The 22,243-nt window shown below is 45.2% G+C and overlaps 2 protein-coding genes across 8 annotated transcripts in view; both read left to right on the plus strand.

Moving 5' to 3' along the window:
* Positions 1-4,828: 4,828 nt before the first annotated feature.
* Positions 4,829-7,198, plus strand: LOC146171025 (uncharacterized). Its single transcript, XM_084586568.1, has 4 exons — positions 4,829-5,801; positions 5,876-6,011; positions 6,074-6,316; positions 6,518-7,198. Exons 1-4 carry the CDS (start codon positions 4,855-4,857, stop codon positions 6,926-6,928), a joined length of 1,737 nt encoding a protein of 578 aa, XP_084442694.1. The 5' UTR covers positions 4,829-4,854; the 3' UTR covers positions 6,929-7,198.
* A 1,329-nt stretch (positions 7,199-8,527) lies between these two features.
* Positions 8,528-22,243, plus strand: part of LOC146171026 (uncharacterized) — a 43,586-nt gene continuing 29,870 nt past the window's right edge. For 6 of the 7 annotated variants that reach the window (XR_014703034.1, XR_014703035.1, XR_014703033.1 and 3 more), the window contains exons 1-4: positions 8,528-8,688; positions 13,197-13,338; positions 14,748-14,886; positions 16,777-16,929. The gene's annotated coding sequence lies outside the window, so the exon portion shown is untranslated. The remainder of the gene's footprint in view (positions 8,689-13,196; positions 13,339-14,747; positions 14,887-16,776; positions 16,930-22,243) is intronic. The other variant, XM_084586655.1, reaches the window with a different exon arrangement.

A 22,243-nucleotide genomic window follows, 5' to 3' on the forward strand; every position in this document is an offset into this window, starting at 1 on the left:
GCTTTTTTTTTTTTTTTTTTTTTTTTTTTTTTTTTTTAGACACAACCTTGCCCAAGAGGGCTACAAACTCTGGTTTTGGATAATGCAGTCCGCTAGAATCTTGTCCTCGCAGAATATAGTGTACATTGGGCTGCTTCTTTCGCTGGTTTCAAGAAGGACAAGCGTCACACCCGAAGTCACTGATTAACTGCACAATGTATCCAGCGACGTAAGCTAAACCAGAATACGTGACAGTGGGTAATGGGATGACAGGAGATACCATCACTTCTTTCAGTTCCTCGGTTACCGATTGCGGCAGAGCTGAAATGATTTCGTCGGTGTCGACACTCCTAGCGCGCAATACAGCGCGACATACAACTCTTATAGTCACCTCTGAATAAATAGCACAGAGAAAAGCTTTTATATCCATTATTGAGGAGTGTCCCTTGAGTAACAGTGGCGAATGTGTAATGAGCAAAGCATTCTACCAAAATAATGGGGCAGCGATTGCTCTCTAAGGCAGGCGTTGGAACTATTAGTTCAAAAACATACTAGAAAAAGAAAGAAAATATTGCTAGGAATTAGTGCTTGAAATAGATTTCCTGTTTTCTCATGAAATAATCATGTAAACATTTCATTAAACCAACGTTTATTTGCAAAATTAAAATAATGTTTACAACATAAAACATTTGCTGGTCTATAATTTATAGCAAAATTGATAACAAAACTTAAAAGCGTTTACTCTGACGTTATACTAATACTTTATGTCATGTAAGCATTGTGCAACTTACATTACATTTTTATAAAATTATTTTCATCTTCGGTGTTACCTCGATGGTCTGCAGCTAGCGCTGAAAGATGGTTTTCCCATTGTTGCTGTTATGTTTGCCTTGAAGCTTCGATGTGATCATGCTCATTCATTTTTTTTTGTTCATCTTCTTGTACAGGCTTGGGAAACAAAAGTAGATACCATGCTGCAATACATGTCATATGCTTGTCGAACGTTTGCTGAGCGACAGTGTTTTTTAATATAAAGACTCCATTCACGTGTGTAGCACGCTGACAGGATGCCGCTGCAGCATCTACCTTCTGTAATCTTTCATTCAGGGGCTGCACTCACCACGAAACCCGCGGGCGACAGCGCGAAACTAGGCAAAAGTCACCCGCCGCCACTGAAGCAGATGCGGAGCGAACAGTGAGCAGGTCGCGCCCCTTGCGGCGGCGGAGAGCGTAACTCAAGGAGAAAAGTTCCCATTGTTCACGCGGCGATTGAGGGTGCGTTCCAATACCCCCTCGTAGACGTCTACTTAGACGGCTACGCGAGCAGCCGCCATCTTGGGACGCGTTCCAATTCTCGCGAAGCAGTCTCGCGAAGACGGCTTCGCCGAAGTCAACATCGATGCAGACTACTTTGCTGTCCAAACATGGCGGACAGAGCGCGTTTCGCGCTGAGTGAGTCGCGCGTGCGGTGGTTGCAGTAGCTGTACGGTGGTCGTGCTCTTTGCGAACGTCGGAGTATGCATAATGAACGATCTTTCAAACGTGAGTTGTTACGTCAATGTATGCGCTAGCTAGAGGCTAATTTAGCTGTCTTTATGGTCGTGAGATATAGCACTGCAGATTCTTTTACCGCGCTAAGAGGAAAGCGTGCGTTGGATGCTGTTGGTCTTCTTTTTTTAACTTGTCGACGACTTTCTTCAGTCTGCTTCAGTCTTGATGTTATCGACGAACTCGTCGCACCTCGCCGGGAGTCAGGACGGCTGCTGCACAGCGCACGTGTGTGCTTCTATCTTGCTGTAGTAGCCGTGGCAAACTCTTCCGCGGATTTTCAGTTAATCTCGGAAGAACGAACTCGCCTGACGATGCCGACTTGTTGCGCATTGATTTTTTTGTGCCTGTACATTATTAAAACAAGTTGGCTTTGGTTTCCTCGTCTAGTGACTACAGACAACAGGTGTAACGGCACAGTTTTTCGTTTGCTGTAGCCGGTTATCACCTTTCGTCCGTAATCGCCTCAAGTTTACAGTATTTTGCATGTTTTCATTTTTACAGCTGTGTGAATGAGACATCTGAGAAGCATGTACACTTCAGCATCAGTAATAAAAAAGGAAAAACGGACTAACGTTATCTTCCGTCAATTCGTGAGCATGCTCATTGCGTGAGAAGTCTGTCTGCTACAAGTTAACCTACTAATAGTCCATCTACATTGTGGCGATTACACATGTAATATTGTTGCTGCAAAAAATCGGCGAACCGTTAAAAACGTGATTTTTACCTGTATTGTCGTAAATCTTTAAAGAAAACAGCGTTATAATAGTTGTACAAACTTTTTAGTTCAACCTTTATGCCGCGAGGTGACGCTAGGCGTAAACAGGTAGACGCGTTCCAATACGCGAACCTGTAGACGTCTACGTAGACGTCTACGAAGCAGTCTTGCTAGACGTCTAAGAATTGGAACGCACCCTGAGAACGCCGTAAGAAAGAGCTCGCGCTCTCTCCCTCGAGACCAGCCGTGGCACTAACTAGAGGGAAAGCTGAGGGCGCTGCACTTCAGTCACCATGGGCGCGCTAAGAATTATGGGCCGGTGTGCTACTTAAGTTATTGTGACTGGCCATAGGGTTACAATACAATAACAAGTACAGAGTCTTGAATATTTGGGGGCTGGAATTTAAAAAATTCCTATGCAAAATCTACTGCCCCATTCGAGCTGAAATAACGTTCACAAAGTAGCAAAATATCGTCTACGTTATCTGATAAGTGATTCAATATCGGTACTTGCCTACATTTTCCGAAATCGAGAAAAAGCTGCTCTTGGCGGTGTGCACAATTTTCGCAGAAGAGAGTCGAAAAGCTATTTCGACATGATGCGTCATCTGTCGAGCAGTGAGACAAGCTCCATCCCGGCCGTTGGCGCGCTTGCCTCGCTGCCCGACAGATGACTTAAGGCGCTCGTGAACTGTTTTGTGTGTTTCTTCCTGTGTCCTGTTGAAGTTGTTGCGCATTTCTCTTATATACTATGCAGAACCAACTAGCCCGACAACACGCTCTTCTGAAATATTCAAGACCCTTAGTACACCGGCTTATGTGCTTAGGAGACGCCTGCTTCTGCAGGGAAAGAGAGGTTAGCCTTGACCGCCTAGTAAAGAGCAGAGACATTAGTCTGCCAACCAAGATCCGTATAACTCGTGCTATGGTCTTTCCAGTTGTGATGTATGGAAAGAAGGCTGACCGCCGAAGAATTGACGCGTTTGAATTGTGGTGCTGGCGGAGACTCTTGAGAGTTCCTTTGACTGCCAGAAGATCGAATCAGTCGATATATCGATGGTCGACAATATATTGTCGACCATAACCCTGACTGCTCACTGGAGGGTCAAATTATAAAGTTAAAGCTCAGCTACTTTGGTCATCTGATGAGAAGAGCGGAGTCGCTGGAGAAAGATTTGATGTTGGGAAAGGTTGCGGGTCGCCGGAGAAGGGGTAGGCAGCGAACGCGATGGTTAGATATGGCATCTTCGAGGCGGATGCCATATCCGCGGCCGCTCAATGGAGGCGCACTTGGTGCGGCCCGTCGCGTCGCGCCGCAATGGCTGGGGAAGCGCGTATTGGGAGAAGTTACAGTTTCCGCCGTCATTCTCCGCGGGGGCGCCACCACTCCGGGACGAGGCGCCGCCGGCTACCGCCGGCACGGACGGCCAGACGACGCGGAAGGACTTCGCTCGCTGTTTTGGCGCGTGTTTTAGTTGTTGCTGCTCAGCATGCCTGCGTGGTTCTGCTAGTTCTGCGTGCATGTCATCGGTGTCTGTGTCAACAGCGTCCTAAACGCATGCGTCACTATGCCACGCAACTGCTGTGTGCCGCTATGCACCACGAACTCAAGGAAAGATCCGAAGATCGGTTACCACGAGTTCCCGTGCGATTTACAACGTCGAGCAGCATAGCTGAAAAACATATCTCGGGAGGGCTCGGCCGGAAAAGGAAGCCAGTGGGAGCCGAATGACAGGTCACTGGTATGCTCACTGCACTTCACAGACGACGACTACAGGAAGAACACAAAACTGAAGATCCTGCTTCCATCAGCCGTCCCCTCTGTATTCGCGAACTACCCACATTACATGCAACCAACAAGTTCGCAAAGAACAAAGAGACCTCGAGTTGACCGGTCTGCTGATGGCACAGTTCGGAGAACTCCAACTGAGCGTGATGGTTCCAGAGAGGATCCAAATGTGAGTGGGTCTCGTCTTTCTGATTGCTACCATGATGTTGCTCCTGAAGTAAGCACGCAAGTGAACATCAAAAGTAACGTGTTGGTGGAGGATGCATGCCAGTCTGCGTTGGAAATCTGTAGCAAAAATGCTCTGCTGGTTGATGAGGCTTGTCAGACTGCATTCGATCTCGCGAGCGTGTTGGACGATGCAAAGAAGGCCAAGAACAGGCTGAAATAAAAAATCGCTCGCCAAGCAAAAGCGCTGCAAAAACTGCAAGCCGAGCACGACAAATTGAAAGAGCGCTTGCAAGGTTATGAAGAAAACAAGGCGGTTCAGGACTTCATGAAGTTACTAAAATCAGCCGAAGCAGGTGAAAAAACAGCTCTCTTCATCAGAAATCAAGTGACCAACTGTCGCATGAAAAAAACTGTGTACAGTGAGCATGTTCTGAGAGAGTGCATACTTTGGAAAGCATGCTCAAGCAAAGGCTACGAGCACGTCCGATCAAGAGGTCTTTTTAAGCTGCCGTGCCGTACCACTCTGCAGAAATATGTTGGTCAGTCAACAGGAGAAGTTGATGTGACATCTCTCATCAAAGAACGCCTTCGTGTAGAATACGAAAACTTGAGTGTGCCGCAAGAGGCCTACTGTTCATTAATTGTTGATGAGATGTCTATAGCTCAAAAGGTCATATATGACCGGCAAGTCGACAAAGTGTTCGGCCTCGTAGACATCGGCTCTGCAGAGCTCTCAACAACAATCCCTCAGGTGGCAAACCGTCTGTTGTGTTTTGTTTTGAGAGGCTTATCAACATCTTACATCATACCAGTGGGTTATTTTTTCACCCGCTGCCTTAAGAATGATAAGCTTCATTCAATGGCCATGGAAGTCATGCAGTCAGTCGAAGAGGTTGGCTTTCGCATCGCAACAATTGTTGCGGACAACCATCAAACTAACGTTGCCTTTTTCAAGAGCCTTTCAGAGGAAAGTGCACTTGTACATGCGGTGCCTCACCCTTTCAGAAGTGACCCCCTTTTTTTGGCGTTTGACCCAAACCACTTGATAAAAAATCTCCGCACGAACTTTCTGGAAAGAGAAATGATGGATGAGGGGCAGGCCATTCGAGGTGGATATTACTTGAAGAAGATTTTTGACATACAATCCCAGCTTCTAGTTAAACCTGTAAAGTTCCTCACGCGGGCTCATGTTGAGCCAAGCAACCTTGAAAAAATGAAGGTGCGCAGGGCAGTAGATTTATTTTCCCCACCTGTGATAGCCACACTTCAGTTCCTCCAGAGCAACCCTCGGTGCGACCCTGAAGCGTGTGAGTTTCAAGATAGTTCCGCCACAATCACGTTTATGCAAATGATATCGAAATGGTATGCCTTGCACAACATTGCATCAGTGAAGGCATGGAAGCACCAAGAGGAGCCATTCTATCTGTCAGATGACGAGCGGCTCTCTTGGTTAGAGTTGGACTTTGTTTGCTATATCGAAGACATTCAGGTCCAAGGAGGCACGTCGAAGCAAAGACTAACCAAGGAAACGTACGAAGCAACAATCATGACAACTAGATCAACAGTGGCGCTAATTGAGTACCTTCTTGATCACTTCAAGTAAGTATCTTTACAATAATGTCTTCTGTGCGCCTTACTAGTGCATTGCATCTGACCGAATCTCCTATTTTCAGCTTCCGATACGTCCTAACGCAGGCCCTGAACAGCGATCCTGTAGAATCGCTTTTTAGCAGCCTAAGGCAATTCAATGGCGGGAACGACAGAGTTGACGCAAGGGCTGCAGTTTTCACTTCAGAGAAAATACTGAAGGTACCATTAGCGACAAACGAAAATCAACGGAGATAATACAAATTTTGCCATGCTTTGTGCAGGTTGGCATCTTGCAAGCATCAAAGTCCGCAAATGCACCTATTAACTCTGAGGCGAAGGCAGCTATAAAATTTGGCATTAAAGATTACGAAAGTTGTACCTTGCCCGCTGCCATCACCTCTGCTGCGAGAGAGTTTTCGAGAGAGCTTGGATACATTCATGTGTGGTGTGAACCAGCAGCAGACATAGAGTCAGCACCGATCGCATACTTGGCTGGTTACCTTGCACGTGCATGTGAAGAGGAGGTATGAACATTTTTACAAAATTGCATAAAACATTCTTTTTTTTTTAATTTGGTTGTTGTTTTTAGTGCTTGCCCTGGGGGGAGGGGGGTCTTTATTATTTATATTTAACAAAAGTTTAAAAGTATTCGAGTGCTTACTTTAGAGTGTCATTATTTTTTTATTTGTCCCAATCCTTTGATAAAGGTTTGTGCTCGTTTTCAGGTGCCTTGTGATTCCTGCAAAACCCTGCTGCAGGTAGCAAAGCCAACTGAAGCAATTTATGGAATTATCAAGAATCTTGACGATGGACACCTAAGGTATCCAAAAATGGAGGTAGTTGCCTTGTGCAAGCTCACATGCACCTTTGTTAGCAAAGTGATGAAGTGCCCAGAGGTCAGAAGAAGCAGCAAGTTATGCAACATGTTGGTTTTATCCCTTCTCCCCTATTTTGTGCAATGTCCGGAGTTGATTTGCGAGAGAGGAGACCGCAGTCACACCAAGGACCTCTGCAAAACGTTTTTAACGAAACTAATGCGACCCCTGCTGACCAACTGGGCAGGAAATATAAACCTGACAGTGGAAAAAATAATACTTGCACATAAACCTCTTTCTAGGAAAGTTCTTCGTTTGTAATAGGCTTGGGTGTCCTCTGTGCGTCATGTGGCTTCAAAATAAAAAGAAAAAAATTGCCTAACCTTCGGGCGTCTGGTTGAACTGGTTGTCTCGTGTTGTTTCTTTTGTAAGTTTGTGTTAGCTAGTATATTCAGGTGGTGCTTCTCACTTCAATATTATTTCCAGCGAAAATGGAGGAACACGCTGAACAATAATGCTGAACGCTACGTCCTGAATTGTGAGTTTCCACAAAGTGCACGCTGAATAAATGGCCCCAAACTTTGTCATGAGTTCAAGATTGTAATATGTTATATTTTATTACAGTGGTTTAAACGCCCGTAACTAAATGGGTGCCCACTCGGCGAGGCGCACTGCTTCTTCGATTCTCGTTGTAAACGGGTCAACGTCTAACTTGGAAAAGCGCTTTCATGGTGACATGCCGCTATCACCTTATCAATAACAAATTTGCACGTGACATCACCATAATGTGTGAAACGCAGCTCATAAATCCTAAAATGATCCAGCGCCGCTCGCGCGGATGCCTAAACGAAAGCACAGGCACGGCCGCTGCGCGCAGCTCTTCGCCTGGACTTGTCCCGGAGCGGTGGCGCCGCGGCGGTGGCGATGAGAACTAGGCGCAATACGGCTCTTTCGGGAGACGCGACGGGCCGCACCCAAGTGCGCCTCCCCATTGAGCGGCCGTGCCATATCTAACGGGTCACGAAGAGTCGGACACGACTGAACTGGTGCTACTTGTTGCGGGACAGTCGGTTTTTCTCGGATGCAAAAATTGGCATTACTGTGACGTTTTTTTCATCATCATCATCATTTCGAGGTGAAAAGCCATAGCCATAGAGTTAATACCTCTTTGGCCATAGCACGGTGAGCCACCGTGAGCCATAGTAGCGAAGGCGCAAAAGCAGACGTCGCCATAAAAGGTTTCTGTTTCCTGAAATGCCACTAAAAACTTCCTTAAGTAATTGCACAACCGTAAATATTTACAAAACATTTTTTTTTCCTTTTAAAGTGTGCCTGTTAAGTGCGAAATATTGGCATTTGTGCTGCTCAAAACTAAGCCGATAGGAGAAAGAGCCATCGCTTATATTGGATAAATCTCACACTGACATGCTGTTTATCTCCCTTTTTAAAATTTATAGTCACAATATTGAATGATAGGACATTATTTACGGTAGAACAACGTTTATCTTTGAACTAGTTTTGGCCAAAAGTTGTAGTTCTGCACTCGGTAGCTCTCCGACCCACGAGATTTTTTTTCCTGTATACCTGATTTGCTTGGAACATCAGTCATCAGTTGTGTATGAGTAATCAACAAATCTGCCGAGAGATTGTCGAGGCTTACTATATCCGTAAGGCGAAAGACACATGTGTAGCGAAGCCATTGGTTTATCTTCACAAGAAAAAGTTGCATTCTTAGATATGTCATAGAGTTGATAATGTATTAGAGCAACGGTTGATGCTTTGAGCGCCCATGGTGGCTGAACTGGTCGATTGGAAACTCTTTCCTTCCTCCATGCGTTTCATACATGTATATATACCTATATACCTTATTCCATATACAGCGCCATATATCAACTGACGACGGCTTTGCTTGTTGCGCCACCAGAGGGACTGCAAAAACTCGCGCACGCCCACCACCCCTCCCCCCTCAGCGAGAAGCGTGCTCTGAAGGCATGGAGGAAGTCTGAAGGAATGGTGGAGGTGCTGAACTGCTGATGACCTTTGCGTGTCGGTTCGCTCTTCCTTCGTTCTCACCGCCGTTGGTAACTATAATGACTATAATATATTATTCGCTGATGTGATAGCAAGTGGTTACAGAGCTTGCTTGTCAAGCTGCTAGCTTGCGTAGGCTGCCTTTGCTGCGTTCAAAACAAGAGCTGGCGAGCGGCAAAATCCGCGATATTCATATTCGATATGTTGAAGAACAGACAAAGCGTTATATTACGACTTTTTGTTGCCGGCAGGTAGGTGTACATTTCTCATGTGATATCAACCGTAGGTTGGAAATATCTTGAAAAGCGCACATCAAGCGCATTCTGCCATTTGGTCCCCTATGAGGCCAAGGTGTGGCAACTAAGAAAAAAAAGGGGGAGAGGTAAGTTTTACAAAGAAGGAGTACAGCGTGAATGAGAGAACAAGTGTGAGATGAATGTATTTTAAGAAAATTAAAGGAAAAAGTAGAGTAGGCAGGTCATATATGGGTACGACAGGTGGTCAGTTACAGCTGACAGCAAGGTGGTCGCATGGCCTGTAGAGAGCCAAGATATAAATACACTGGCAGAGTGCAGCCGCTGGCCTGACCAACCCTTCCTTGTTTAGGAACTTCAAATTTGAAATAAACAGGATGTGGGAATGTAGTAGAAGCTTGGCTTTTCTTGTAGCAGCTGTATGCGTCTGAAGGGGATGCCGGGCTTCGCTATAAGGACGAAGGCCATCTAGCGTGACACCCACCTTATGCCATTTCCTGTCATTTCTACCCTGCACAATCCAGACGTGGCACACGTTTCCAAGCGCTACTAGGACCTCAAACTCACTCAGGCCTGCACGAAGAAGCACAGGAAGAAACTTGTTGAGTGCAAACAAGGTGTTGTTTACTCCCTGCCACTGTCTTGTGGTAAATTTTATGTAGGTCAGACCGGAAGATTTCTAAATGACAGCTGCTACGAGAACCTAAAAAATGGTAAAGGTAATCTGCTTGAACACCCAGTAGAGTGCAAGCCGGACTTTATAAAATGTCGTCATTAACAAAAACGGGAAACAGGTAACAAGAGAGATCATGGAGGCAAGATAGATAAAAAGCCTAGACAGGAAATATCTGAGATGTGTGAGCATGCCCTCTGTATCACTATCAAGAAAAGAATTGCTGTTTCTTGATGGCGCAAACAAAAACTAGAATCTGTTGCACTAGTGGTTGCAGTGTGATAGGAGATGCCTTCGTTTGTGTTTCCGAGCGCTAGAGGTCTTCATCATTAAGGCTGCGTGCCAGCTTCTCGGCCAGACCCCTCTTTTCGGCAAACAGCGGCATGACGCTTACAGCGCGCGCAGCTTATGCCACTTTTGGGCGCGGATTTTCCACACTTTCTGTGTTGTCGTTCTCACTGTCAGTTGGCCACAACTGAGCAACGATGGCTTCGTCAGACATCTCTGACGAAGTGTCCACTTCCCTGTCGACGTCACTGAAATCAGAGAAGGCAGTGCCTTCTGAAGCACCTTCCCTCTCAAGGACTTCAGTTAGCAAGCTCTCACAAGCTCGGACCAGGGCGCTGGTGATGTCGCTTGCGTCGTCAGCGTCACTCGCGTACACTTCACGGAAACCTGCACGCTTGATGCATGTTCCAGCAAGTGAATCGCTCGCAGTAGATCAATGGCATACACCTTGTCGCATTCCATTGCTAGCGGCATTCTGCGCAGCAAATTCTTTCTGTAGACCTGCTTAACAGCTCTAATAATGCCTTGGTTCAAAGGCTGGGCAATTGCTGTCATGTTCGGTGGCAAACTTCAGCGCCTTGAGGCCATCCACTGCAGCGTGTGTCAATGCGTTGTCAAGAATAATGACAACACTTCTTTGTTTCACCTCAATACGGCGGTCAAAGAGGCCCACATACTCTTGAAAGAGCTTTCAAGTCATCCATGCCTTTGTTTTGTTCCTATGAAGGACTTCTGATGACATTTGGGCGCCATTGAAGCACCTTGGCTTCGCTGACTTGCCACTGACGAAAAGCGGCAGTTTCTCACTTCTACACAGGTTACATGCGAAAAAAAACTGAAATGCCATCCATTGCACGCTTGCCGTTGGTGCACAGCTCTCCCTTGAACGCAAGCATTCTGTTTGGCAGCAGCTTAGAAAAATAGTGCGGGCTCATCCTGGTTAAATATATCATCAGGCTCGTAGTCTTTCAAAAGACTCCCAGCTGACCATTCCTCCAACCTTCTGTCCCTTCAATGTCAGCCGCAGCACCTTTTCTAGCTACGGTCTACGTGCTAATGCCATGCCACCGCTTTCAATATAGCTAGCCAGCCATTGCTATACACAAAGTCAGCATGGTTGAGCAGCGAGGCAAAAACCAGGGCTTTCTCAACTAGGAGAGGTCCACTGACTGGCAAGTTTTTCGACCGAGCTGTTTTCCGCCTTTGCACCAACGCCTCCACCACATCTGCAAATATTGAGCCTAATACGTGACATCCCTTTGCAGCCGCTGCAGCACTGCTGAGCAGCTTTTTCCTGACATTCCAAATGCCACACACACAGTCAGCGGCAAGTGTCTCTAGCGCGTCAGCACAGACTTCTTTGCCACCCTCTTGATGGCACAGACAATATCTATTTGTCATTTACGCTGAGCACCTGGTACTTTTGTCCAACATTTGGCATGATGTGGACGGTGAACTCGCAATGCACTCTCCTCAAGGCCACCGGAGGGCGCTTGACCTGGGATGACAATTTTGAATTCCACTGGTTGATCGGGATAGGTTGTGTGTATTTCGCTGGTCATCTGGAGCAACTCAGGGCACTCTAGGTTGATCTGCTGACCAGAGTCAGATCTTATTGGAGGTTCTAGACGGTGATGTCGTCACTTCCTGAATTTTTTGTTTGGTTTTAGCGGTTTTAGAGATATCGGTAGAGAACACGGGGCATCATTGTTTCTTTTTGCGGTAACATGTCGAAATGTGCCTATTGAAAAATGTCTGCAGTATTAAAATTATGCGAAAGAAAGTAGCAGAGGGCTGCACTCCTGCTTATTTATCAACCGCAACAATTTCGCCGCCGGGATGACACATCAACTTGCGGAACTGGCTCAGCATTACTTGCTCCGCACGCTCTGCACATTCCGCTGGTTGACCAGGGTGATTCGCTCTGTAGAGGTTTAGGTCGCACTATTCCAGTTCGGGCACCGAGTTCCAGTCGACCAGTGCAAATCGTCATTATTGAGGTGCAGATGCTCAGACTGGTCTAAAATAGGGCCCGCTGGGTGGGAGGTAGGTGGATGTGACTGCGTGATCAGCTCCTGCGGCGCCCTGCTCAGAGGCAACAGCTAGTTTACGGCCTGAATTTGAGCGCTTGTCAAGCGTGCCAATCCAGGTGGCCATGTTGGCCAAGGGTATTTGTCGCTGCTGCAGAGGGAACTCCAAAGCTGGTGATAGTTTTATCATCATTGCCGCTGCATTTATCATTGGCCATGTAGCTTGCCATCATATCGGTTGCATTTACAGCAGTTTGTCACATTGCTAGTTGAACAGTCTTTTGTGAAGCAGTACACAGTACTACCTTAGTGAATTGAAAATAGAATGTGCTGATACATGTTTCATAAGCTGGTATGGTTTATGCGGATGCAAAATGCATTATGATCAATGAGTGCCAGGCCGAGGACTTGACTTTACTACTATTAAAACGAAACTACTCCTGAAGTGGGTACATTTTAACGAGGTTTTACTGTACTGACTTATCGGTCAATTGGAAAACCAAAGTTTAGTGGCAAATTTCTGTGCCGCTTACAGTGCAGCTCTGAAGAGATCTGGATGCACTATTGTGCTGAGTGAGGGTTTAAGACTTGAAATATTTGCTCCAAATTTGTTTGTGCTCGGCCATTGCTATACAATGCAAAGCTCAACACACATTTTTATTGCGACAGCAATACTACTCTAGGTTTCGAGCCTTCAGCGTAGCGCGGCCGGTAGCCACGTCTTACCCACGTGACGCTGTGACGTCACACCCCACGTGACACTAGGTTGTGGGCTGGCAGGAGCTGCCAACTTAGGTCTCTCGTTTCACATGGGACGGTTATGTCAGAATCAGCCTGCTAGGACCCTGGCATTCAGATTACCTCTATAGGCCACTAAGGCATGCTCATACGGCTTGGTTAAAGCAGAGCTTTATATGTGGGCTGAGGAAGAAGAAAAAGAGAAGAACGCTCGGTCACCCGCAGCTAATGCTTTCGCTCAATATTTGGTTGAGCAGTATTGAACCCTTGTAATTCTTTATTACAGTTTGGGACGTTAAACCCCACAAACCTATTACAGAGTGCCCCCCCCCCCCCCCCCCAATAGGGCCATACTCAATAATATGGACATTTGTAGTACAAGAGCGTACTTTCTTGATGACACTGCTCCTATTTGCAGGCAAAAATCTCATGCACTAAACAAAATGCCTCGCTCTTCTGTTTGCATACCACTACTTTTTTCAGGCCCCGCCTGATAGAAGGTGTCAGCAGGACAGTTAAACTTGTAGTAGTGCACTATCTCGAGGTATTTTGCAATAACTGTTTTGTCGTTCCAGTAGCACTACCTGGATTGCACGGTTTGGGACCAGCCACAGGATGAGGATGTTGCTGCTCTGCGACGAGTGCAACACCAGCTATCAAACTTACCGAGTTTCCACCACTTTGGACTGTGCCTCAAGGAAACTGGAAGTGCTACTGGTATGGACTGAGCCATTTGTTCTCCCCAGTTTGTTCTCTCTTGTTGGGCTTCCTGTCAGGTTAAGGACCAAGTCTATGTGATTTCAAATGTTACATTTTTTGTCGGCGACCAGTGGAAAAACAAATTTCTGTTTATGTTTCGACCCCTGTGTGCCGAAACAGACCCCTGTGTGCCGAAACATAGACAGAAACCTGTTTTTTCACTGGCCAACAACTGCTTTTATTTATTTACTTTTTTTTTTATAAACATGTACTCCCTGCTCTCCCCCCCTGCTCGGCCAGATGGTGGTGGCAGTAGAAACATTTATTGCCAATATTACAGAAGGTGGGGGTGCAGCCTTCTACACGGTATAAGCACAAAGCAAAGGAAAGCCCTTGGAAGGCTATCCTAGCGAGAGCGCTAGTAATAATCTTGCTCTGGTCCTGACCGGAGGTACTGGTGAGTAGGTGTTTCCAGTAATTTAGGGCCACCTCTGGAGAAGGAGGATGTGTGAATGAGGGACAGGTGAGTACTGTGTCTAAAATGTCACTAGGTGTGCCACAGAGCTTGCAGGAAGAAGGAAATTGATCAGGAAAGTGGGCATGGAGAAGGATGGGGTATGGGGCTGTACACGTTTGTAGCTTGCACCAATGGGTAGCTTATGTTATTGTGAGTCGGGCCAGGGGTTGTGTAAGATCTATTTTCGTGGTAGTAGTTAAGGGGCAAAGAGGGGATCGAAGGCTAACTTCCTTATTTTTTGCCATAGGGTGATGAAAATTAGCACAGAGACTTGATATAGCATCAAACAGTCAGATTTAATGTTTCACAATGATACCTTCAATATCATTTTTTTCATGTTGTACACATGTTGCCTACTAGTGGGAAGCTTAGCACGGCAATAAAACGGGCTAAGGGCTTGTAAATAGTTTTAATTACTAAGAAGTTTGGACCGTCTAAATCAAGATATTCTTTATTTCATTTTAATTTCTTTGCTCTTTTTTTAAACGACATAGCATGCACCTTCTCCGAATGTATAGAATGCATCATGACCCAATTACTGAATAATAAAAAAAAAAATGAGAGCTAGTGGTAAATCTGAGACTGCCTTGATACAGGGCATGTGTCAGCAATTAAAAAACAAACGTCATTAAAATCCGTGCATCCTTGTGGAGCTATACTACTTATCACGAGCAAGGTGAAATGCTCAAAACAAATTTTTGAGAAAACAAGCCTGAATGTTCTGAACTAGAATACATTGCCTATATACCTTACACTATCTGTATATTTATTTGCAACACTTAAAATTTGTTTTTCAGTGAAATATTTTAGTACAACACAGAATGAGTGTTGTAGATGCTGAAAACTTAAGTTTTCTAAAATCAACTTTCTTTGCGATTTTTGCGATCTGATCCCCAATTCCCCCCTTCAGGATGTCACAAAAGGACAGCAGGCACTCCCCAGCATCTGAGGAAGGCCGTTCCTCCCCAGCCTGGAAAGTGAGACCTCGGGCCAGGAAGTGAGACTCCTCATTACCGGGAAGGCCCGCATATGCAGATGTCCAAATAAGGGTGACAGATTTTATTTATTTATTTATTACAGATTCCTGCAGCGCCCAAAGGCATCATTGCAGGGGGGGGGGGGAGATGACAAATAACATTTGTAGAAACGCCAGTAGTACAATAAAAATACATAAAAATGGAGAAAATAAAACGACACAAGTGATAATGCAAAAAGAGAAACATGCATCTAAAGGGGGCAACTGCGCGACGAACAAAGTGATGAAGAAAACACAAGCAAGAGAACTGAGCGCTACGTCACACATTTGATAAAAAAGCCCGAAATAAATTTTCCGTGCTGCACTCAGTGATGCTAGCTGGCAGTCGGTTCCACTCACTGATCGTCAGTGGAAAGAACGATGTTATATATACATTTGTCCGACATTTTATTTCTCGAATCTTCCACTGATGATCAAGTCGGCTAGATAAAAAGTGAGGCTGAAGCAGGTACCGGTCTTTATCAATGCTGAGCTTTTCAAAATAAATGCGATACATGATCTGCAATCTGAAATGTTTTCTGCGGTGAGCTAAAGATTCCCAACCAAGATGATGTTTAATAGACGTGATACTAGATGAAAAGTTGTAACTGTTAGACTCAAATCTGGCAGCATTATTTTGGACGCGTTCGAGCATGTCAGATAAGTAAACTGGGGATCCCATACAGGGTATGCATATTCAAGAATTGGCCTTATGTAAGTGAAACACAGGAGCTGCTTGACATTTGACTGCGCTTTGTTGAAATTACGCTTTAAAAAACTAAACGTTCTGCAGGCTTTCGATTTAATATGCTCAACTTGCCTCGTCCACGTAAGGTTAGATGTGAAATATACGCCGAGATACATATATTCAGAAACTTTTTGCAGGGGAACATTATTTAATGAGTAACAGGTCTGTAGAGGGGAACGCTTACGAGTGAACGAGACAAGTTTGCATTTTGAAATTTTCAAAGACATTTGCCATTTTGAGCACCAGTACTGGATAAAATGCAAGTCTCGCTGAAGTTTTAATGCGTCAGAAGAACTTTCCACAACATGGTAAAGCACACAGTCGTCAGCATATAGCCGAACTTGGCAGGTGAGGTCAAGAACAATATCATTAATAAAAATGAAAAAAAGAAGGGGTCCAAGGACAGACCCCTGGGGCACACCTGAGGAGACGTTTACGGAATTGGAGTTACAACCATTAATTGCAACACGCTGCATGCGGTCCTGGAGATATGAATGAAGCCAGTCGATGATATTGTAATGCAGACCAAGACAATGTAACTTATGTAATAATAGCACATGAGGTACAGAATCAAAGGCTTTTTTAAAATCCAGAAATATACAATCAATATGATATCCGTGGTCAAAAGAGGAAAACAGATCATTACTGAACTCAAGTAACTGGGTGGTACAGGAAAAATCCATTCTAAAGCCATGCTGAACTGGCGTAAAGAAGTCGGGGTTGCCAAAAAAGCGAGAGACGATGGGTGTTGGGGGACAGTAAACCATTGGCAAATTTAAGGACGGCCGATTTTGAATCCGAGATGATTTTCGTGGCAGCCGTAGGTGTCATGGCTAGTGCAATGGCTGCCTCCTCCCCCTCTGTTGTAGAATCAGTGACAATTGAGCAACCTGAGAGAAGTTTTGCATGATTGTAAATGCTAGTACCTTCCGATGGGCGTTTGCATAAGTGGCTGCATCTGCATATGCTACATTGGGGTCTTCTCCATATTATCTGTGTTAGGCTTGCGCCCTGACTCTTCTGTGGTTTCCATCCCGTTCCGGGTTCATGTTTTAGGCAGAGGGGGCACTAAATTTTTGGAGCAAATTGCAGGAGGTAATTAGAAAATCGGGACAGTTAAACTTGTAGTAGTGCACTATTTCAAGGTGTTTTGCAATAACTGTTTTCTTGTTACAGCCGTACATATGGCACCACCTGGATTGCATGGTCTGGGACCAGCCACAGGATGAGAGAATGTTGCTGCTCTGCGACGAGTGCGACATAAGCTACCAAACTTACCGAGTTTCCGCCATTTAGGACTGTGCCTCAAGAAAACTGGAAGTGCTGGTGGTATGGACTGAGCCATTTGTTCTCCCCGTTTTATTCCCTCTTGTTGGGCTTCTTGTCAGGTTCATTAAGGACCAAGTTTATGTGACTTCAATTGTTAAATATACTGTCGGCGACAAGTTGAAAAACAAATTTCTGTTGATGTTTTGGCGCATGGGGGCCGAAACATCAACAGAAATCTGTTTTATTTCTGGTCAACGACTGCTTTTATTTATTTATTCCATACAAATGTACCCCACCTTCTGCTTGAACAAATGGGATTCCATGACATTCTCAACTTCAACATTATACATGTCTAAAAAGTTGAACTTTCGCCTAGTGAATACTATTTGTGTTCACAGATTACACATGGTTTAATTTTTTTATTAAGAAAATTATTTATTTAAGGAAAAAAAAGTCTGGGCTGATTGCACCTGCGACATTTGCCCCGCTAGATCACATAGATCAGATAAGGAGTCGGCTAGAATGTGAAAATGGGCTAGAATGTGAAAATGGTGCTTACAGTACTTCCAGGGCTTCTCAGTGCCAGAATTTGTGGGCTCATGTGGAAAACCTCATTGAATATAAGTAAATCAATACACACACAAATTTAGAGGTACCGTCAGGATAACCCTGGTCATTTTTGAAGAATGGTGCCAATGGGTCAGGAGGCAGCTGTGGTGTACAGTTAGAACACCCACCTCACGGGCAAAAAAGGACCCTGGTTCAAATACTGGTGCCACTCAATTCTCCACCGGTGTTCTCCATCCATCGGTGTGTTGATCGAATATCATAAACAAGTTTGGGGTGTGACCTGAAGCCGGTGAACACTTATAGAAATGCACTGCTACACCAGAACAGGATTTGGCCACCCTCGTGTAGCAATTTGCCACAACCTTCAATGAATACTCCAACAAACCACTGGCCCTCAGTCCCCAGCAGCTGCGAAGCAACTGACCACGGTGGCGGTGAGAGCTGTGATGCAGCGGAGGGGGCTATGATTCTGTGGCTCTGGAGAAGCCACTATCGGAAACTGACCCTGGCAACGTTTTACGCTATAATCCTAGCTAGTGAGGCTAGTTTTACAGAGCTGTTCAAGGAACTAGCGGGCATGAAATGGGATATTGTCACAGATGCCAGCAGAACTGGGTAGGCAGGATTACTACACCAACGCAAAAGCACTAGCAAAAGAAGGCACGGCTGGCTAACTAACTGACGAGCGCGTGCCAGTCTCCCGAGCTCGCCACATGGGAGGTGCCAGTAATAACATTGCGGCAATATCATAAGGCTTAGTAGAGGCCGTACTGTACTAAAGGGGAGGTATGTATTGTGTCGTCAAGGCAAACCTCGATAACAAAATACTACACATGGAGAATGCATAGATACCTCAATAACATAATACATGTGGAGAAATAGGAGCTATGGTAGGGCTCTGTCAGTAAGCATACAGCAAGTAACACAGATGAGTTGTATAGCATTAATGAGAGGATGGCAGGCATTGTCATTAGTGGAGTCATGACAGCTAATATTTGAACATAAACTGATTATTGCGTTTCACTCCACACACGTAAAATTATAGATCCTTGAAATTTGAACTCATTCAGTTCAGTAGATAGCTTTAAAATGAATTTCTATTATTAATATCGAAAGCAGCTTTCTGGTCTGACAACCGGTAGCCACTAACGTCACAACGAGATCTCGTCCCCATGTCGTCTGCTGCACGCTGTAGACGGTGGCCACTGAGATACTTTTATTTTCTTAAAAAAAAAAAAAAATTTATTCGCTCATTCCTTTTCTTTGAGAAGCCTTCACTATAATATGTGACCTTAGTGATTTTGTCTAGAGAATGTCGAGGAGGCTGAAATCGATGGCCTTATGCTGTATTATTTAGGCATACAATCAGAAGCATGTTATTCTTTAGTTATGAGAGTTAGCTTGTATAGCAACAAAACGCTCCCGCATATAAAAAGGCACATGTCCAACGTTTCCTTCCGCAATGTGTGCGGCGAAAGGGGGGAAGGGTTAGCGTTGTGTTACTGATTTCTAAGTTATTGCCCGTCGCTCTTTCAGTCCAAAACTAAGAGGAAATCCCAAACAAGCATACGTTAGTGCGAGAGCATACCTTGCGACAATAGAGAAGCAGACAATACTTTTGAATGAAGCGGTACTTCTTGACTTACTGTTATATGCACGTGTTAGTCAAACTTAATTATTCTCAGCTAGTAAAGCATTCTTTGTTTTTTGTTGCAAAATTATGTTTAGTTTGGCCACAGCCAGCACACAAAAGCATGCGCCACCACCCCCGCTTGAGTCCCGTCATCATAAAATCCATCGCGATTAGAGTGCGCTTCTATGTCCGCACCGAACAAGAGCCTCCCATCTGCAGCCGTCTCTGCCTTTCCCGCAGCCACACGCGCGACTGCGACCGGCTCCCGAGCCCAAATGACGCCTTGCGAGTGCTTCAACGTAAACACAGTAAACATACACCATTTAGTATTTAGTATGTGAGCCCTAAACTCCCGCAGGAATGCGCCAATTCGCAGATTACGACTGCGCTCCCTGTGTGTTTGTTTACCCACAAGCGGTGCCGACAGCTACCGGCTGCGCTTACCAGACAGGGTCACATAGACGCTTCCCGCTCAATGTGCATGCGCTTTGTGATGCAAGCAGTCGTCAATTTGGAATCACTACTGCCAGAACTACACTCGATGGCCACATTGAACTGCTAAAGCTTGTGAATGCGTGCGCTCCGTAATCGGCGAAACTCTAGACCCAAACCCCGCATACTTGTGCTAGGCCTACTAGTCGTGGAACGGGCCGCAATCACGGACTAACATTTCTGGCCAAGGTCATTGCTGATGAGAAGGGAGAACATATAAAGTGCAGCTGCTTCTTCTTATTTTTCTTACACGGTTAAGCTTCAGACAAGCGCAGCTGTTCAAGCCGTTAACTTATCGGGTGTCAAGTTCTCGCTCGGCCTCCGATCCGACCAAAACAGGTCGGGCGACTGTCCGCTGATCAGTTCCGAAGGCGTCACGGTGCCGAAAACCTCACGTGACGGTGATAGGGTTGATCGCGCTGGCGACGTTTGCGGTGTAATGCGACAGATCAGTGTGTGGATAAGTAGCTGAGGAACCTAACCGTGCAGCTCAGTGACTGTGACCGTGCCTTATACGGAAAAAAAAAAAATGCTTTGCTCTATATCGCTTTCCTGCGGTAACATCTTCATCAAGCACTTCTGCATAAGGCACAACCACTGTTTCAAACATAAAAAAAGAGAGAAGAAAAAAAAAATAAAGCAAGAGAAAGAGAGAGACGTGTTTTTTTATATTGCAGCCTTCATTGCAGATGACGCTCCGCCACGTATCCTCTGTGACATCACACGAGCATTTCAAAATGGCGGTTGTTCTCGGTGGGAGGAGCTTCTCGATTCTGATTTCTATCGCGTTTTTTCGTAATATGCGCCGCTTGCTAGGCACTAGAACTTTGCGGGTTGAATCACAGGCCTGTATATTATTTACGTAAGTAAGAAACGGCAATACATCGACCGACCCTGAACATCGCCCCTTTAAGCTTGAAATGAGTTAGACAGCTTTAGAGTATAAGCTACAAATGATAATTTCATAGCTATAATTATTGAGTACATGGACAGGATAGAACTGAGCTTTCAAAGCTAATCGATAGGTTTAAAGCATCCGAAATAAGGAGGTACAGCATGAAAAAAATCACACATGCTCTAAAAAACGGCAATAGCCTGAAATCAGTGAAGAGGAAACCAGGCTTAGGCAAAAGTGTGATGCATGTGCTAACATTGGTGGCAGCGTAGCCCGAACACTTGGCAGACACGTCTAAGCCCTATCGATTAGAGATAGTGAAATTTGAATCCATGTTCACTGTGCTTCAGTTCTCGTTATTCCTGGCGGGAAAATTGTGTCATCATCATTTTGAAGTTCGGTGCAGGCTCGGAATAGCGCCCCCCCCCCCCCCCCCCCCTTCTTTATTTTGGCCGGGAAGGGGGGGAGTGCACTTGTTCGATAGGTTACAGTGATCTTTTTTTTTTTTTTGTGCATGGCATCACATGTTCTCACTTCATCGCATATTCCCATCGCTTGCATCCATGCACTGCTCCTAGGACGTTTAAGTTGCACACTGGACATGCGCTGTTCATAGTCAGTGCAGTGAACTATATCCTCAAAACATGAGAGGGCCACTCATAAGCAGACACCATTTTTACTGGGTTGGATTGCAAAGACAGTAGTGCATGCCGTCACAGTTTTGATGAAGATTTGGCCACAGGCATTGCTGCAAAATGCTGTTATCACTGCTACTAACTGTTTATATTTGTGCTTCGTAGCTGCTACAGAGCATACATTTCCTGCTCTATTACTGCTCCAAAACACATATTTTACTGCTCCAGGAGCTGCTCCAAAGCCTGTTTTAGCCATCCTGAGGTCAACATTGGGTGCTGGCCGTAATACGGTGGTCTGACGTGGCCTATTCAACTTTGTCAATTACCTGCCTAGTGTTATGTCATATTTTCTGGATGGCCACAGACCACGATGGACCATAGGGAAGACCTTTTCTAAGTCGTCCCCTGTGTGTAGGTGACCCAGGAGGGCCAAGATAGATGCACAGTGCCAACATATATACAGTGAAACTTCACTTGAACGAACTTCCAGGGACCTTAGGAAAATGTTTGTTAAAGTGAAAGTTCGCTGAACCGAAATTTTGCAGCACTTTTGAACTTAGGACTGCAGTGGTCTTGGCCTCAGTCACTGTGTGCAAGCTCCCGTGAACCTCGCGCAGCGATCTGCTGGGCAGCAGAGGCATTCATTTCCTCCAACCAGATCATTCCTTCCGCAGATCACAATTAACCAGCATGTATACGTACGCCTTTCTTAGAGCTAAGAAGCTTTGTAGGGCTGAAGTTGTACTGTGGATCCAATTAAGCATGCAAAGATAACTGTGATTCCGCTGGATACAAGCTTGTTTAGATAGCCAGTAGAGCTTAGAGCTAAATGACGGCCAGCTTTCGTCACGCGCTAATAAAATATGTTTCTCAAAATATTCAGTAAAACGTGCACGTTGTTCTGGTTAAAATACTCAGTATGACGTGGGAAACACAGGATGACGTTATAGAAAATGTTCGTAAAACTGAAATGAACAACAATTGAATTTCGTTAAAATGAAGGGCGTTTGCATAGCGTTTAATGGAGCTTCGGCGGGGGAAATTAATAAAGTTCGTACAACTGAATACTTCGTTTAAGTGACGTTCGTTCAAGTGGTATTTTACTGTATATACACTTGGCAGCTCAAAACAGTATTGTCTTGAAGGAAA

This window comes from Amblyomma maculatum, unplaced genomic scaffold (assembly GCF_055883805.1).
Source record: "Amblyomma maculatum isolate TAMU_Amacu unplaced genomic scaffold, ASM5588380v1 scaffold_24, whole genome shotgun sequence".
Classification (NCBI taxonomy): Eukaryota; Metazoa; Arthropoda; class Arachnida; order Ixodida; family Ixodidae; genus Amblyomma; species Amblyomma maculatum.

What these genes read in the sequence shown, in the direction of transcription:
- LOC146171025 (XM_084586568.1), top strand. Translation starts at nt 4,855, where the DNA reads ATGTCTATAGCTCAAAAGGTCATATATGACCGGCAAGTCGACAAAGTG. An exon ending in TACCTTCTTGATCACTTCAA is followed by an intron (nt 5,802 to 5,875) that starts GTAAGTATCTTT and finishes TCCTATTTTCAG; the next exon opens with CTTCCGATACGTCCTAACGC. An exon ending in CTTCAGAGAAAATACTGAAG is followed by an intron (nt 6,012 to 6,073) that starts GTACCATTAGCG and finishes TGCTTTGTGCAG; the next exon opens with GTTGGCATCTTGCAAGCATC.